The sequence below is a fragment of the Trichomonas vaginalis genome, chromosome III, assembly GCF_026262505.1.
Source record: "Trichomonas vaginalis G3 chromosome III, whole genome shotgun sequence".
Taxonomy (NCBI): Eukaryota; Parabasalia; order Trichomonadida; family Trichomonadidae; genus Trichomonas; species Trichomonas vaginalis.
This window is the reverse complement of record NC_067205.1, coordinates 16,886,148-16,901,155: the sequence shown is the minus strand read 5'-3', so window position 1 is coordinate 16,901,155 and position 15,008 is coordinate 16,886,148. Positions and strand designations below refer to the sequence as shown.

Here is a 15,008-nt window from a genome sequence, read left to right as displayed (position 1 = left end):
TTTTTTATCTGCAGTCAAATGACTCAGACAAGCCCTACGGACAAGACCCAAGGGGTCATAGATGTTGAAGCATTGAAGAAAGAAATTCGTGAGCAAATTTTATCCGAACTGAAGGAACAAAAACAAGAACAAAAGCCAGAGAGACCAAAGAGAAAACTTAGTGAAAAACAACTTGCTGCATTAGCTGCTGGAAGACAAAAGAACCCACGTTTGCTGGCGAAGAAAGCTAGAGAAGAAGCTGAAGCAAAAGCTAAAGAAGCTGAAGCAAAGAAAGAGTAAATGGTTTATTTTTATCCGAATTAAATGTATAGACAAATACCTTTATCTGTTGCGTTCAGTAGTGAAAACCCTGACGTCAAAATAAAGGGGAACAGAGTAACGTTTAAGTTTCCAACAGACTGGATTGTGAACATAAATGAAGAGAAGTACATTGGCATAACATCTATGTATATAACACGTGCTTTCAGAAAGGTTGACTTTATACTTCAAGTCGAGATAGAAAATGACGAACAGTCTTTAAGCGCCCAAAACATTCACATATACAAATACTTTAAAGACGATACAACATTGTTGCAATGTATGATTTCATTTAATGAAATGTTCGAGAAAAAGTTTAACATTGAAGTACAAACTTTACAGCCTTTACGTGAGTTTCTTGCACAACTGAAAGAAGAAGGTAGTCAGCCACAACTTATAGACTTTCATTATGAATTTAATGAAAATGAAGATGGAACACATGACTGTCAGTTTGTTGTATTCTCACCATTCAATGAAGTCGCTAAAGAGAAAGAAAATCCATTACGTATAAGATTTCAAATCTCTGAACCAAGTGACGATTTCAAGAATGTTTTCAATTATGATGCAATGCTTCCGAGGAAAAATGAATTTTCAAAATTGTCACACCTGGCATTTGGGATAGAAAGCAAGCTATATTATATTCAAACTTAAGTAAGGGAGTTGAAAATGAGTTCATTGGTCATACAAGAACTACACCACTGCCAAATCCTAAATACTATAAATTAACTGGCTTCAATCGTGAGTTTTGGATAGACATGTTCTCCACTCATGACCATAACTGCCCAGTGTTCTTACCTCCAGACCATAAGGACTGTCTCTACATTGAAGCACAACTCTTAAACTCTACCATCGCAGTATTGTAAATGACCACATGGGCTTCGCCCTTGCCGCTAGCGGCTTATTTTTATCATGAATGGTCTCACTGCTGACAAAAATAAATGACCTCATTATTTTTCTCATTCATGTTCTCAGAACTTAAGCTTTCTTATGAATGAAGTCTTAGTCTGAATAGAAAAGTTAAACTTTTCAGCAAAGCAAGGACTAGAAGACTTACACAAGTCGAATGCAATCTCTTGACCGTCATAAAGTGCTTTATATAACTTCATAACACTGAACTCAGAGTCTTTGTCAAATTTTCCTTGCGGAACCATTAAACCTTTATCTTCATCATAGAAACACTGAACAGAGTCAGGAAACATTTCATTAGCGGTTAAAGCAATGACATCTTGCTTCACGCCTTTCATTCTGCAGTGAAATGCAACTTCATTTAAATCATTCGTGAGTAAGTCTATGTAAGTCTTCTTTCCACAAAATATTGACTTGTATGCTAAACTTTGTTTATCTTTTGTGATTTCTGCAAAGTCGCTATGAAATTGACCAAGGTTTTTACCAATGAGAACTCTTCCATAACGTTTCTCAAACTCTTCAGCTAAACGAGGGATATCTTCATTGTAGAGATGCATACTGTCCGTATCGCTATAAAAGATGTCCATTCCTAAGTCCTCAGCAGTACAAAATACTTCACACATTATTCTCTTCGACATAGACAGAATGTTAACGCCAAGTGGACAGAAGTTAAAGTGTCTGCAAATGCTTTTCGTTAGCTTGAAAATAGTTTTATCTGAACCATCCAAACCTTCGAACTTCACTATATGGTTGTAGTTTCTGATGGCATATCTTATAGCATCTTTGTCATTTACTATGGTTATTTTTGACTCAATAGGAGATAGAATAGTTTTGCCATAAATACTGTTCAGAATGAGCTTTATATTTTCTTGCAAAGGATTTCCTTCTTTCTTATACTTTAACCTTAACTCAAACAACTTCTTTACTTCATCTCTTATTCTAATATCTCTGTTTCCATCGTAATAGTATCCTTGCAACACTTCACATTTGACACCTTGATATTTTATGAGGTCTTGTAATGTTATATGGTCAACATACATTAAACAGCAAGTGTTTGAACTTCTGGGAACGTTAAGTTCTGGATTTAGTTCGGGGTCACAAACTATTAAAGGAAAGTGTCTATGTATTCCAATCTCTGTTATCTTAATGAGAACAAAGAAGCCAGACATAAACTTTTCACCAATGGGTTCCTTTTGGTCGTCATCGAATAAATGTCTCATGAGATACTCTGTGCTTAACATTTCTTTCTTCAATACTTTCGGTATACCTTCTAAAGTATAAAGTCTTGCTATAGCTGATGGATATAATGAAACAGCGTCGAAATCAGCAATGAGTTTCTTTTCGCTCTTTTGTTTCATGTTATCTGACAGCATACATCTTCCACCTTGAATACAGCGTGAAATAAATTCTCTTGGTTTATTTGAGAGGTCATATAAATTTCCATTCGGAAAATATACTCTGTTTCCGAAAAGTTTGTTAGCGATTGAACAAATGCTAACGTAGTCATAAACGTTTAAATCAAATTCTTTCAATATGTCATTGCGGAACTTAACAAAACCTTCTCTTAAAATTCTTACATCTTGTTTGCAATAAAATGTGCTATACTTTTCTAAGTCGAAGTGGTTTTCATCTATTCTGCAACCTTTGATGGAATCTATGTTTTTTATGAATGTATCTGCATCCCGGATAAACTTACATGCTTCAGAAATGACACCAGTTCTGTTGTCATTTGCTAACAAACACTGCTGTAGTAGTTGTATGGAAATACTTCTTTCGGTCCTGTTTGTAAGTTAAACATAGCAGGAAATAGTTTAAGCTTCTTATTTATAACACTGTAAGAGTCTTTTATAATAATTGCCCTTCCTTTATATAAGCCAGTTATTTGCATTGTTCGTGAACCTTTAATGATGGAGTTCCTTTCACTTCTGTCATGTGTCTTAAGATGAAGTTTATATCATAACTGAGGTTATGGAAATATATTAAACTCTTGTCAGGAAGTCGTTCCAAAAATTCTGTTGCACAGTTCTGACCCCAAATGCTTTCACTCACTGAACCATCTTCACTGTCGTAACATATGTTAAAAGCTTTATGAAAGCCGTCTGTGCTACTCAAAGTCAGCAAAGAAAACGTGCTCAGGAATGAACTTGCACTTATTTTTATTTACTTCTTTTGACTCGGCTTTCTTCTTCAGTTGTACACAATACTTTGGAGCATATGTCAAATCTTTAAATGGTGCAAGGTTCTGTTTATATAAGTCAGTCGTATATGTGAAAAGTTCTCCATAAGAAATAGGTTCGAAATATTTTGCACTCCCACAATGTTTTCATAACATCCCATAACGGTGTTGTTCTATCATAACGAACTACATATTTGTTCTCTCTCTTTGTATAAATCTTCATCTGTTTCTCAATGTTCATTCCACACTCCTTCAAGATTTCTATATAGTTGCGAATGAAATATGTTGTCATTGGTAATCTTTCATTTAGCATGTAGTGGTCTTCAACAAGAAGTAAGTCAATAGTTCTAACAGTTTCACATTCTTTTGGTATGTATCTCTTTTATTTCATTATGTCTTGAGTCATTGAAATAACCAATGGTAACATTAAATGCTATAACCTGTTGCGTCAGAAATTTCTTGTACTTTACTTTGAGGAAAGTCTCTAACACGAATGACTTCTCTCATGTGGTCAATAGTTCTCCATCACTCCAGCCTGAATGCAAGCATAAACGAAACAATTGTCTTCTGTCATAAGTGCTGCAGTTCTTTTGTTCAGTTCATTGAAGATTTGGTAGCGTTCAAGATTTATAGGTAATGTGCAAAGATACTTCCAGAACTGACCGCTTCTCTTCTTATAAAACTTCTTTTCACCATTATCTTTCCAAAAGCTTTCATAAGTGCGGGTTTCCTGTTTGCTTAAGAGCTTCCAAAATGGCTTTCTGGTCATTTGTCAGTGTGCTTTCATCTCTATATGGTCTCTTTTTTGGTTTGCCTTTCTTTACATCTGACATCGTTAAGCCTTCATATTCTGTTAAATCATACATCTTTATTTCAGTAAGATTCTTTATGTTTGTCAAGAAGAAGTCATAGTGCATTTCAACAATACCTGCAGCATTTGCTTCTATCTCTGATATAAAGTTCTCCTTCAAGAGCTGATGTATAATGTTCCAATATTATTGAGGTTTAACGTAGAACATTCATACTTTCCACCAAGTTTATAACATACCATCCATCTCTGTTGTGAGTTTATTTTAATTTTCTCTAAGAGTCTCATGAAAACCTTACCGAAATGTTTGTGTAAGTAGTCTCTGTTTGGTTCATCTAAAGCTTCGATGTTAAAGTCAATGAGTCTATTGCCTGACTTCACATTTCTCTTCCTATTCTCTTCATCTTTCTTTAACCATCTCTCACCTTCTTTTGGTTTGTCGTCAATGGAACGAATGACATCGTTAGCTTTGCGAACTTGTTCTATAGCGCTCTTAAACATCTCTCTTCTCTGTTGTTTCAGTGTGTCGTCTCTTCTTCTTGTTTTCACCAACGTTTGCATTTGTTATGTCAAACATTTCTCTTCTTACTTCATGAGGTACTGAACGTCTATGATATAAGTCAATAGCAACGTCATTTAAAGGAAATGCTCTTGCATGGACTTCGTCCTCGCCGCGTTGCGGCTTTATGAACTCATGAATTCTATCATAACTTATTGCACCATTGATAGTCATTGAGGATGTCAGCGAGTGCTTTTTTGTTTGTTGCGTAATGTTTTTGCACTTTATGTTAGCTTCTGTAAGAAGTTGTTTTATTTCCGAGTGTTCTAACTTAGACAACTTCCGATACATCTTTAGTAGGAAATAAAAAAAATATTTTTTGAAAAAATTAGATTAGATTTTTTAAGTTTTTTTTCAAAATAATTTAATATTTTTATTTTAATGAAACACATGCAAGATTGCAAGTTCTTTTCATACAATGCTCTCGCTACTGCCATCAAGAATGAGTTCAATAATGCTTCAAATGTTAATGTTATCTTTAACAAGAAGTTTGTGAAAGAATCTAAGTTTGGTCAGTATGTCAGACCATTAGCTATCGTCATTGACCGCAAACGTTATACTTCACAAGAGTTAGCAGTAGTTTTGAAACAAAAGAGTTTCTTCGTGAATGTCAAAGATACTCATTATACTGTTATAAAGAACTCTAATATTGACTTTTCAGTATTGCTTTAAATCTTTCCGAACAGAAAGAATATAAGAAGGGTGAAACAAATGTGAAATATTATCCTTCATCTCTGAAGACAATAACGAACAAAGATGTTATACAGAAATTCTTACCAAAGGTGAAGAAGCTTCTATTGACATTGACGAAGGAAGTGAAATGGTTGAAGAAATTGACCCTGAAGCTATTTAAGCAAAAATATATTTTTGGTTAGTCTTCATATCGAATATTTTACAACAATTCCCCAATGTATAACTTTTCATACGCTTTTTTCATAAGCTTTGTATGTCTTCAGAAATTTTGCATAATCTTTTACATGTTGTTCGTTCTCTTCTTCTGTCATGAGTTCCGAATATTCTAAATTCATGTTTTTCATATGAGATAAAATTTTATAAAAAAATAAAAATTAGCTTGATTTTTTATTCTTCCTCTTTGAAGTTATCGAATATTCTGTTATTTTTTCCTTCAGTAATGTTAAGTCTTCTTTGAATGTAATTGTGCAACCTTTGATGTCATAGTGTGTTTGAGGAAGAGTATTTTTGACAATTTCCTTTATTTGCTCATTCGGTGTCATTGAAATCGGTAAGTTTTCACGATAGAACCGGTTTCTGTCAGATTTATAGATTTTAGCTAAGTCATAAAAGCTCTTGTTGTTTCTTCTGACTAAATGCAACATAACCATATCTTTATCTTCTTCTTTCTCCAACTCTTCAGTATATATCATATACTTATAACTCTTTTCCTTTCCTTTTGGTACTGAACGCGGTATTCTTTTCTGTATGCTTTTGTCTTTGGATTCAATGACTTCATCTTTTGCATGAAGTTTTTTTTCCATCTCTCCACGTTCTGCTTTATATAGTTCATCTAACATCATGAAAATATAACAAGCATAACGAGGTGAAGCCCACATTGCTACAACATTTACTAAAAGTCTATGAACATAATAACCTTTCAAACCAGGAGCCAAATTCTTGCGATTTTCGTACGGAATCTCTTCTCTCGGTTTTCCGAGGGAAGCAATCATATGAGGAAATTCTTCTAAAAGTTCTTTTGTCTGTTGGTTTTCAAACCAATGATATGCTTGCTTTGTAGAACGAAGAGCATTCATTATACTTTGCATTTGGTACATGTCATCTTTGACTGAACGAATGAGACGTAACTGTTTGTTATACTGTATGTACTCGTATTCTTCATTGATGGCTTCATGAACGATAGCAGTTGTTGTGTTCTCTGATGTTGACATTTCTGTCTTTACATACAAAATAAAAAAATAAATAAAAATAAAATTAGCGTTATTTTTTCTATCTTAAGGAAATTCATGATTTTTGTGCTGAATTCAATAAAAATAATGTTTAGGTGAAGAGGTGAGATTTCACCTCTTTTTTCACCTCTTTTTTCACAAGCGTTTTACATGGTAAACGTTATTTTTTAAATTTTGTGAAAACTCAACGGTTTGACACATGCCCTAAAAATTATTTTACTCAGAATTTTGTTGCTGAATTCAATAAAAATAATGTTTAGGTGAAGAGGTGAGATTTCACCTCTTTTTTCACCTGTTTTTTCACCTCTTTTTTCACAAGCGTTTTACATGAATTGTACGATGTATATTTGAAATCCTAAACAATTTCGTAGCTTCTATTTCTTCTTTTAGTACATCGAATGTTTTAATCATGCCGAAAGTCTCTTTATATTTCTTCTTGACGTCAGATAGAAGGAAATCGTCAGCAGTTGGATAGTTTTTGTTCAGAAATTCTAACATGTCCATTTTATCTTCTGCTGGCTTTTCTGCTTCTTTCTTTAAGTCTGCATAGTCGTTTCGCATTCTTTCTATCTCTTTGACTGAGTAGTTATATTTTCTTATTGCTGCTTTAATTTTGAACATTGCGGCATCGTTTTTGCGTTATACATTGAAATAAAACCAGCTAGAACAACTAAGGCTCAATGGTTTTTCATTAACTTCAAAAGCTGCTGTTTTATCTGTTCATTCATACTTTACCTCTTCTATCTTTATCTCTTATCTGCCATACACATTTTGCAACTAATGAAACAAAGTTATCGTATGTCTTAAATTCTTCGGATTTGTAAAGGTCAGAAATATTTTTATAAACCATGTCGCAATCTTTGTCCATAACTTATGGTTGCAATGAAAACCAAAGGAATTCATAATTTACTTTACGTATGAATTTCTTAATTTCTACTGAGTCAGTTGCTTTGACTTCAATTTCGTCGAATTCAGGAATAGTTAGTTTTTTGCTGCTGAATTCAGGTAGTTTAGGCAATGGTCGATGAGGTCCTCCATTTCATAAGATACTGTTCATTTGTTTCATCTTTCGCACTACAGTCTAAATTACTTTTTAAAAGTTCTTGCTTTATCTTCTGGATTTCTGTTTTCAAAAGTATATGAAGAAGGAATAAAGCTTTTCATCTCTACCAACATAGATGTTGGATTCATGACTAACGAGTTTTGGTGCTGTAGTTGTTTGAATTGTTGTTGTGCCGATTGTTGAAATCATATCTTTTATACAAAATAAAAAAATAAATAAAAATAAAACTAACTTTATTTTTTCTATCTTAAGGAAATTCATGAAAATTCGTGAGGGTGAAAAAACAGGTGAAAAAACGGGTGAGATCTCACCTCTTCACCTCAATTATATTTTTGTCTGATTTCAATAAAAATAAATGGTTCATTTACTCACAATATTTTTGTACAAAACGACCCCAAACTTTTAACTTCTTTTCTGCAGTTTCCTATATGCTATCTAGCGAGTTCATATTCTCTAAATTCTCTCTTTAAATCTTCTTGTTTCCATTGGTCTAGTTCGTATGGAGAATCTCTATAACCATAACATATCTCACGTTCATGTTCTAATTGTTTTTCGCACATTTTTCTAACTTCTTCTTCAAACAAATGTTTAGCATTCTCTGCCGTATCTTCGAGTTCTTCTTCATCTAATTTCTCATGAACTTTCTTGTCTATGGAGTCCATAATATCTTTGACATAAAATGCATACTTTACAGAGCACCATTCAGCAACAAAATGAACGAGGTCAGGATGTATGTAAATACCTTTGAATTCATTTATAACACCCTTAGTAAGCTCATAAAATGCTTGTTTTGAGGTCGAGCCACTTTTGGCTTGACCGTATTCTTTCAACCAAAACTCAAGAATTTCCTGCATTTTAGCACTATTGAGAAATCTGTTTAAATGGTTTAACCTTCCCGCTTCTCTTGCCATCTTTGTTGCATTAATGTAACCATCCTTGTCTCTACGTAAGACTTCAATACCATTATAAGTGCCTTTTGTGAATGTTTCGCCATTAGATTTGTTCGTGAACGTCTGTGCTTCGACTGACATTTCTGTTCTTACATACAAAGTAAAAAAATAAATAAAAATAAAACTAACTTTATTTTTTCTATCTTAAGGAAATTCATGAAAATTCGTGAGGGTGAAAAAACAGGTGAAAAAACGGGTGAGATCTCACCTCTTCACCTAAAAATTATTTTGTCTGATTTACATCTAATGAAAAAGTTTAGAAGAATTTTCTTATTCTTTCTGGCTTATTTTTGTCTTTCCAGTACTCCAGCTCTAATGGTCCCAGATGTGTTGGCTTTGACTCTCTCAAGTTCTTAGATGGTATAACATCTTCAACGCCTCCTTCATATCTTACTTTATAAGTGTCATCGTTTATGTTGTAGCCAAGTATTTCAATAACCACTCCTCGCTTTGCTTCGTCAATGGTTTCAGCAAGTTTGCCATTCCTACTTTCAACTAATTTATGACGAGGATAAAACGCAATAGAGTCGTCGGCAGCTTTTATAAAATATCCATTACCTTGCGTAGAGTCTACGATATAATAGTTTCTACTTAACCTTAAACGTTTCTTTGTCAACGGTTTGTCGTCAAGAACTACACGAACTTTTGTACCAGGAATGAGGGTAAATTGTGTTGAATTTCTGATATTTTGTGTTTGGCTTCGTTTCTTTTGTATATACTTTTCTTCTTGTTGTTGTGTCATTGAATTTGGTGTATGCCCTGTTGTAGAATGTGTTGAGGAATTATATACTTCGAGAAAATGTTTCATTGTTTCTTCGGTAAAGTCTCGCTCTTGGTTTAAATCTCTGAGCGTTCTTATGAAGCGGTTTATGATGCCGAGTATGTTATGGTTATGGTCTTCAGTAGTGTAGTGAGTTATGTTATGCTTAATGAGAAAATCTGTGATTTCATTGCTGAGGTATGCACTGTCTTGGTCTGATGTTAAAGTACTTGGGCTATGTTCTGCTACAAACTTTTGTAAAACTCTTAACACTTCACGAGTTCCTTTATTTTTCATTATATACGCAAAAGCTTTACGTGTATTAACATTAATGAAGATGAGGAATGGTTTATGTCCTCCTTTTCTGCTTTGAATGAGAGTGTCAAATTGGTATGTGTCATGGGTTTTCGAGTAAATTGGTAAAAAGTAGTCGTAAGGGTTTATTTTTGTTTGATGTACAACATTTTTGTCAAAGAACCTTTTCACTTCAGCTCTGTTAGTAAATCCCCAACTCTTTGCAGCTTCATTGAACTTCTTAAATGACCTCCATGGATGTTGTTCAAATACTTCTTTCAAGCTCATTTATGTAAAGTTAAAGATTTTATTCTAGGCTCAAGCGCGTTCATTGAACGCGGTACCATGCGAATATAGTCACAAATGGTGGCATATAATCTGCACCCGAGCCTGTTGGATTTGTTGTGAAAGTGTGTGAATGATTTCCTCCCGGTTCAGTTGGTCGAAAAGTCTTTTTTGCTGAATTGTTATAAGATGGAGATAAAACGTCATTGCCAGCTTTATATTCTGAGTTGTATAATGGGTGGTCTCTTAATGAGTGGCTATGGTCGCCAGAAAAGTTTGTAGTTCCTGTATGAGTGTGCGGTGGAAGGTTTGCTTCAGTAATTTTCTTCGAACCTCCTGTTTGCTTTGAAGAGTTAGCACAGTATAAGAATTTGTCTACAATCTGCTGCCACGTACCAAAACCTAAAACTGTTTCTGGATTTGTTGAATTCATTGACGTATAAATAGAACCAACAGGATATAATGTTTGAAGTATTTCAGTCTTTAATGTTTGAAGCTCTGTTTTGTCTGCTTTCTTATCATATAAATCTTGAGCAGTGAATTTAACATTATTTTCATCATCCATGACATAAACATTTTTACAGCTAATTTCTTTCTTCGTTGTTATGTTTTCATTCGATGTTAAACCTTGTGGAAAGTTAGGAGGTTTATAATATAATGCATCCCCACCAGTTCCGCCAACCGTTCCTTCAATACTTTCTATAGCAACAGTTGAGAAGGAGTTATGTGTATGTTCTTTATCTGCTTTTTTATCTAACATTGCTGGTAGTTCATGTGTTTCAAAGTTTCTGGCATGACCTTCAATGTTCATACATTTACTATTTAAGGAGTTTAGTGTATCTTTTACGCTTGTACTTGGATTCTCTAAAGGTGCACTTGAACCCAAATCATAGTTCAATATTATGTCGTCTGCTCTAACAGTAGTGAAGGATTCATGTGTATGGTTCTTGTCAGCTTTACTATTTAATGTAGCTTGAAGTTCATTTATATCGGAGATATTGTGTTTATGAGATTTCAAAACTTTGTTCGTTGTGTCAAGTTCATCTTTGTCAGCTTTACTTTTAATAGCATCTTCAAAAGTTATTTTTGCCTTAACTCTCAATGTAAATCTTGGTTCAACTAATACACCGTTAACAAAGAAGTATGAAGCATAAATTTCATTGTTATAACCAAATGCTTCTGGTGCTTTACCTGTGTCATACTGTACAGTACAGTGTATGTCATAACCTTTAGCACGAATGTATTTATATCTTCTTTCATTAACATCTTCAGTGCTTATTTGTTCATCCTGTGTTAAATATCCATGGTAGTCCGTTATAATCTGTTCGTCTGAAGTTATATAATGAACGTGGTTCTTGACTTATCACTCAGAGCTAAAAGCTCATTTTTGTTTGCTTTTTCGGCTAATTTCTCATTAACATCATTCACTTCTAATTCAACTCTTCCGCCAGAACTCTTATTATCATTAATCTTTTTCATTAATTCGGTAATTACGTCATAAAGACTATATTCTGTTTTCGGTTTTGTAAATAATGAGTCAAAATTTCTTTTCATCATTACATCGCTGACATTAATGATATCACCAATTCCTTTTTCATTTATTCTCTTCATTAATTCTGCAATAATGACGAATATATAATCTGTTAATTTATTCTCTTCATCGAGGGTTATAGAATGTTTTGAAATTGAATCATTAACTCCTCTAAATAAATCAATAACTTCAGGATACACGTTTTTAATGTCTCGAATAACCCGACCAGTATCCTGTTGTTCATGTTCTTCGTTCCCGTCGTTACGTGGTTTTATATCTCTAACCATCATCAACGCAGCCATAACCGGAGGGTTTGTTGCTATCTGTTCGAAAATCCGTCCGTTATGTACGGTATATAAATAATTTCTTTGTGTTTGTTAAAACATTTGAAACAAGTCTTTTAAAACCATCTACAAAATTTCCTGTTTCACCTAATGTTCTTGCAGCATTTACAAGCTCACCCATTCCCGCTTTTGACCCAAAAACGTCCATATTGCATTTATTTCACTCTGTATAGTTGTCCATTCAGCGAAACTAACACCCGCATTCGCTAAGCTGAAAATGAAATTCAGTGGATCGAACTTAATTCCACCTTCTTTTCAATTTCAACGAACTCACTAACATGAGATTTTAAGTATTCTTTCGTTAAAATTGTTTTCCCCGATGTTATGCCATTAACGAAACTATCACCGTCAAAAGTTAACGAATTCAATTTCGTCGTTGATGCTTTTATTTCATACACCGCTTTATCGATAGTTTTTGGCTCACCTTCTTTAGAAGCATATGAAACATTAATGAATGAATTATATGTATTCGTGAATGAGTTAAAATCAATGATTTTCATTAATGACGCCTTTAATGATTCATTTACTGTCGAATCCCTTAAAGTAATTAATGAACTGTCATTTATGAAAGGTACACTGCAAACCGTCGAGTTTGGATCAAATGCTGTAGTTGGTGCAGGAATATTAATGATATAAGTCATTAAATCATTAAGTGACGTAAATAATGTTGTCGTTTTTGATTTAATTTCTTTAGCATCTGTTATATACGGTAATTTTATTTCTGTAGTTTCTGAATTAAAGATATTCGCTAAAATGTTTTGTAAACTGTTTTGAACAGCTGTAGAAACCGTTGAATTCGGAACTCTTACGATTTCACCGTCCTTAATAAAGGGCATTGCACATGGTGTAGTGCTTGGGTCAAATCTTTTTGGGTTATGATTCAACATATATTCTAATGCTTCATAAACAGACCTATATACGGTTGTATTATCTTTTTCAATAATTTCACCGTCCTTTATAAACGGCATAGTACATGGAGTTAAAATAGGGTCAAACTTTTCATAGTCCTTCCATGTTATGTATTTCTCAGTATTTCCATCAGTGATAACAATATATTTGTCAGTAAGTGTGAGAGAGTATTGACCAAAATATAAACGTTTAGCTCTGTCAGCTTCATACGCATATGCAGCTATACTCATATTTTAATGAGAATAAAATGTTGTTCTATTTGCAAAGTACAGACCCAAACGAATACGGGACAGTAAAGCTACAAACAAACTTAGGTCTACAGAATGAGGCGCTTGCATTCAGAATGGTTGACTTCAATACTATCGCTTCATTCGTTATAACAGATGAAACAGATTTCATGGAGATTGAAATAGATGGAAAGAAGCACGAAATAAGATTTCACAATAATGTAGAATATAAGATGGAAACATTAGCTGGAGTGTTAAATGCTCTCATAAATACTACAATAAACAAGGATAACGAAGAAAACTTAATGAATGTTAAACTTATTGCAGAAGTTTTGAAGTTCAGTTATGCGAAGGAGTTTAAGATACCAAGAATGAGTCATAGAGTACAACTTCTTTTGGGTGCATACCATATGACATTTCCTTTGAAAAGTGTTGACAAAACGATTGAGATGAAATCTGTTCCATACGTATGTTATGGTAATTGTTTATACATTGAGTCTAAAATAGCTAATGTCACAGGCATTTCAGGAGTTAATAGTAAAGGTTCAGTAGAATATAAGTCTTTCTGTTATGAAGTAAATTCAATGTTCATTCCAAACGTTCCTGTCATAGCAACTCATTTAGGTAAATGGGTTCGCATTAGTCCTCATAATTTGAAAGACATGCAATTCAGACTTGTTGACTTTCAAGGAGAGCCTGTAGAACTGAAGGCACCAGTGCGAATGACTGTTGAAGTTGACTTTTTAGAAAATATTAAATGCAACAGCTTACAAGAGAACTCAGAGCTAAAAATATAAAGTATGAATGTTATGTATTAGGTCATGAACTTTGGTTGTTGCTGTTTGATGAAACAAATGAATTAGTTATGTCAGTCAAGAGAACAGAAAAATATTGTGTTAGTGAAAACTGCACCAAGTCAATAAGATTAGGTTTGCATTATGAAGATGAGTTCGATACTGTTGAAGAAGTTTTGGATAGATATTACAAATTGCTAACTTGAAATTTTTTGACTGACGGCGCAAAGCGCTAAGATGGGCTCAAAGAGCCCTCCTGACTGCTTTAATTTACTAAAACATATTTCAAACAAGGCTTATAGTCAGTAGATAGTTTTGTATACTCGTTCGAATATTTATACTTAAACTCAACTCCTGTAGTTCCTGGTGTTTCAATGATGCGGATGTTACCTATTTTCATGAATAGTGGAGTTTGACCACAGCATTCGATTTCAGGGTCGAGATAGTCAATGACACATTGTTTCCCTGTTATTCGTGAGATAACATTTTCAAGGTCCTCCTTTGTTAGAATTATTTGGTTCTTGCTTATAAGATTTACCAAAAGCTTCTTATCGTCTTTGAGTAAAATTGTTTGGTATAACTGAAGAAGGTAATGGTCTACGTTATCTGAAGGATTTGTTTGAACATTTGTGTAAGGGTTGTCGTTGGCTTCTCTTGAAAGAATTTGGTCCAGTGGTGGATACTCTAACTTAACATCTGATGTAGCGTTAGCGTTTGAAGCTGTGTTTAAATTCACCGACTTAAGTTCTGGTTCTTTTTCTTTCAAACACTCTGAACTATAGTTCTTTATGACAATATTGTTTGTCGTTCGTGAGTCAACATTTGATGTTGGTTCAATTGGAACATTAACGGCACCAGCTAATATGGATTTGCTTCTCATTTCATATAGAATAAAAACCTTTTATATGTATGAAATGAACAATATACTCGACAAGGGTTTGAATGTAAAGCTAACGAATGAAAATATTGTTGAATTCACTGAGACAGGTGCTGTGTATAAAGATGTAGAACTACTGAACAAAAGAGCTAAGGGAAGAAGCAGGAACATGAACAAAGGGTGGAAGCCTATAAAAATTTATGTCAATGATGGCTCAGGAGGTTCAAACATAAAGTATGCAGAAAGTTATAGAGTTTATGCTCTCAAAGGTGAAAAGCCTTCATTTAAGAACAGCTATTCTAACGC

The 15,008-nt window shown here is 33.8% G+C and overlaps 7 protein-coding genes and 5 pseudogenes across 12 annotated transcripts, besides 1 other annotated feature; 4 read left to right on the top strand and 8 right to left on the bottom strand.

Moving 5' to 3' along the window:
• Positions 1 to 15,008: part of a mobile genetic element that runs on past both edges of the window.
• Positions 19 to 279, top strand: TVAGG3_0716000 (uncharacterized protein; the record flags this gene model as incomplete). The annotated part of the gene is made up of 1 exon (XM_001311706.2): positions 19 to 279. The coding sequence occupies one exon, from the start codon at positions 19 to 21 to the stop codon at positions 277 to 279; it is 261 nt and encodes an 86-aa protein (XP_001311707.2).
• TVAGG3_0715990 lies at positions 304 to 1,160 on the top strand (annotated as a pseudogene). Its single transcript has one exon. A coding segment is annotated over exon 1 (857 nt).
• TVAGG3_0715980 (organellar and viral DNA polymerase type B) lies at positions 1,266 to 2,243 on the bottom strand (the record flags this gene model as incomplete). Its single annotated transcript, XM_051243950.1, has 1 exon — positions 1,266 to 2,243. The coding sequence occupies one exon, from the start codon at positions 2,241 to 2,243 to the stop codon at positions 1,266 to 1,268; it is 978 nt and encodes a 325-aa protein (XP_051090537.1).
• Positions 5,128 to 5,565, top strand: TVAGG3_0715970 (annotated as a pseudogene). The gene has a single exon. A coding segment is annotated over exon 1 (438 nt).
• TVAGG3_0715960 (KilA, N-terminal/APSES-type HTH, DNA-binding family) lies at positions 5,827 to 6,650 on the bottom strand (the record flags this gene model as incomplete). Its single annotated transcript, XM_051243949.1, has 1 exon — positions 5,827 to 6,650. A coding segment is annotated over one exon (824 nt), but the record flags the coding sequence as incomplete, so codon positions are not given.
• On the bottom strand, positions 6,981 to 7,920 carry TVAGG3_0715950 (annotated as a pseudogene). Its single transcript has one exon. A coding segment is annotated over exon 1 (940 nt).
• TVAGG3_0715940 lies at positions 8,096 to 8,762 on the bottom strand (annotated as a pseudogene). Its single transcript has one exon. A coding segment is annotated over exon 1 (667 nt).
• On the bottom strand, positions 8,938 to 9,423 carry TVAGG3_0715930 (integrase core domain containing protein family; the record flags this gene model as incomplete). Its single annotated transcript, XM_051243948.1, has 1 exon — positions 8,938 to 9,423. The coding sequence occupies one exon, from the start codon at positions 9,421 to 9,423 to the stop codon at positions 8,938 to 8,940; it is 486 nt and encodes a 161-aa protein (XP_051090535.1).
• Positions 10,064 to 10,453, bottom strand: TVAGG3_0715920 (keratin-associated protein family; the record flags this gene model as incomplete). Its single annotated transcript, XM_051243947.1, has 1 exon — positions 10,064 to 10,453. The coding sequence occupies one exon, from the start codon at positions 10,451 to 10,453 to the stop codon at positions 10,064 to 10,066; it is 390 nt and encodes a 129-aa protein (XP_051090534.1).
• Positions 11,042 to 12,016, bottom strand: TVAGG3_0715910 (annotated as a pseudogene). The gene has a single exon. A coding segment is annotated over exon 1 (975 nt).
• TVAGG3_0715900 (uncharacterized protein) lies at positions 13,052 to 13,828 on the top strand (the record flags this gene model as incomplete). Its single annotated transcript, XM_051243946.1, has 1 exon — positions 13,052 to 13,828. One exon carries the CDS (start codon positions 13,052 to 13,054, stop codon positions 13,826 to 13,828), a length of 777 nt encoding a protein of 258 aa, XP_051090533.1.
• Positions 14,091 to 14,705, bottom strand: TVAGG3_0715890 (uncharacterized protein; the record flags this gene model as incomplete). Its single annotated transcript, XM_051243945.1, has 1 exon — positions 14,091 to 14,705. The coding sequence occupies one exon, from the start codon at positions 14,703 to 14,705 to the stop codon at positions 14,091 to 14,093; it is 615 nt and encodes a 204-aa protein (XP_051090532.1).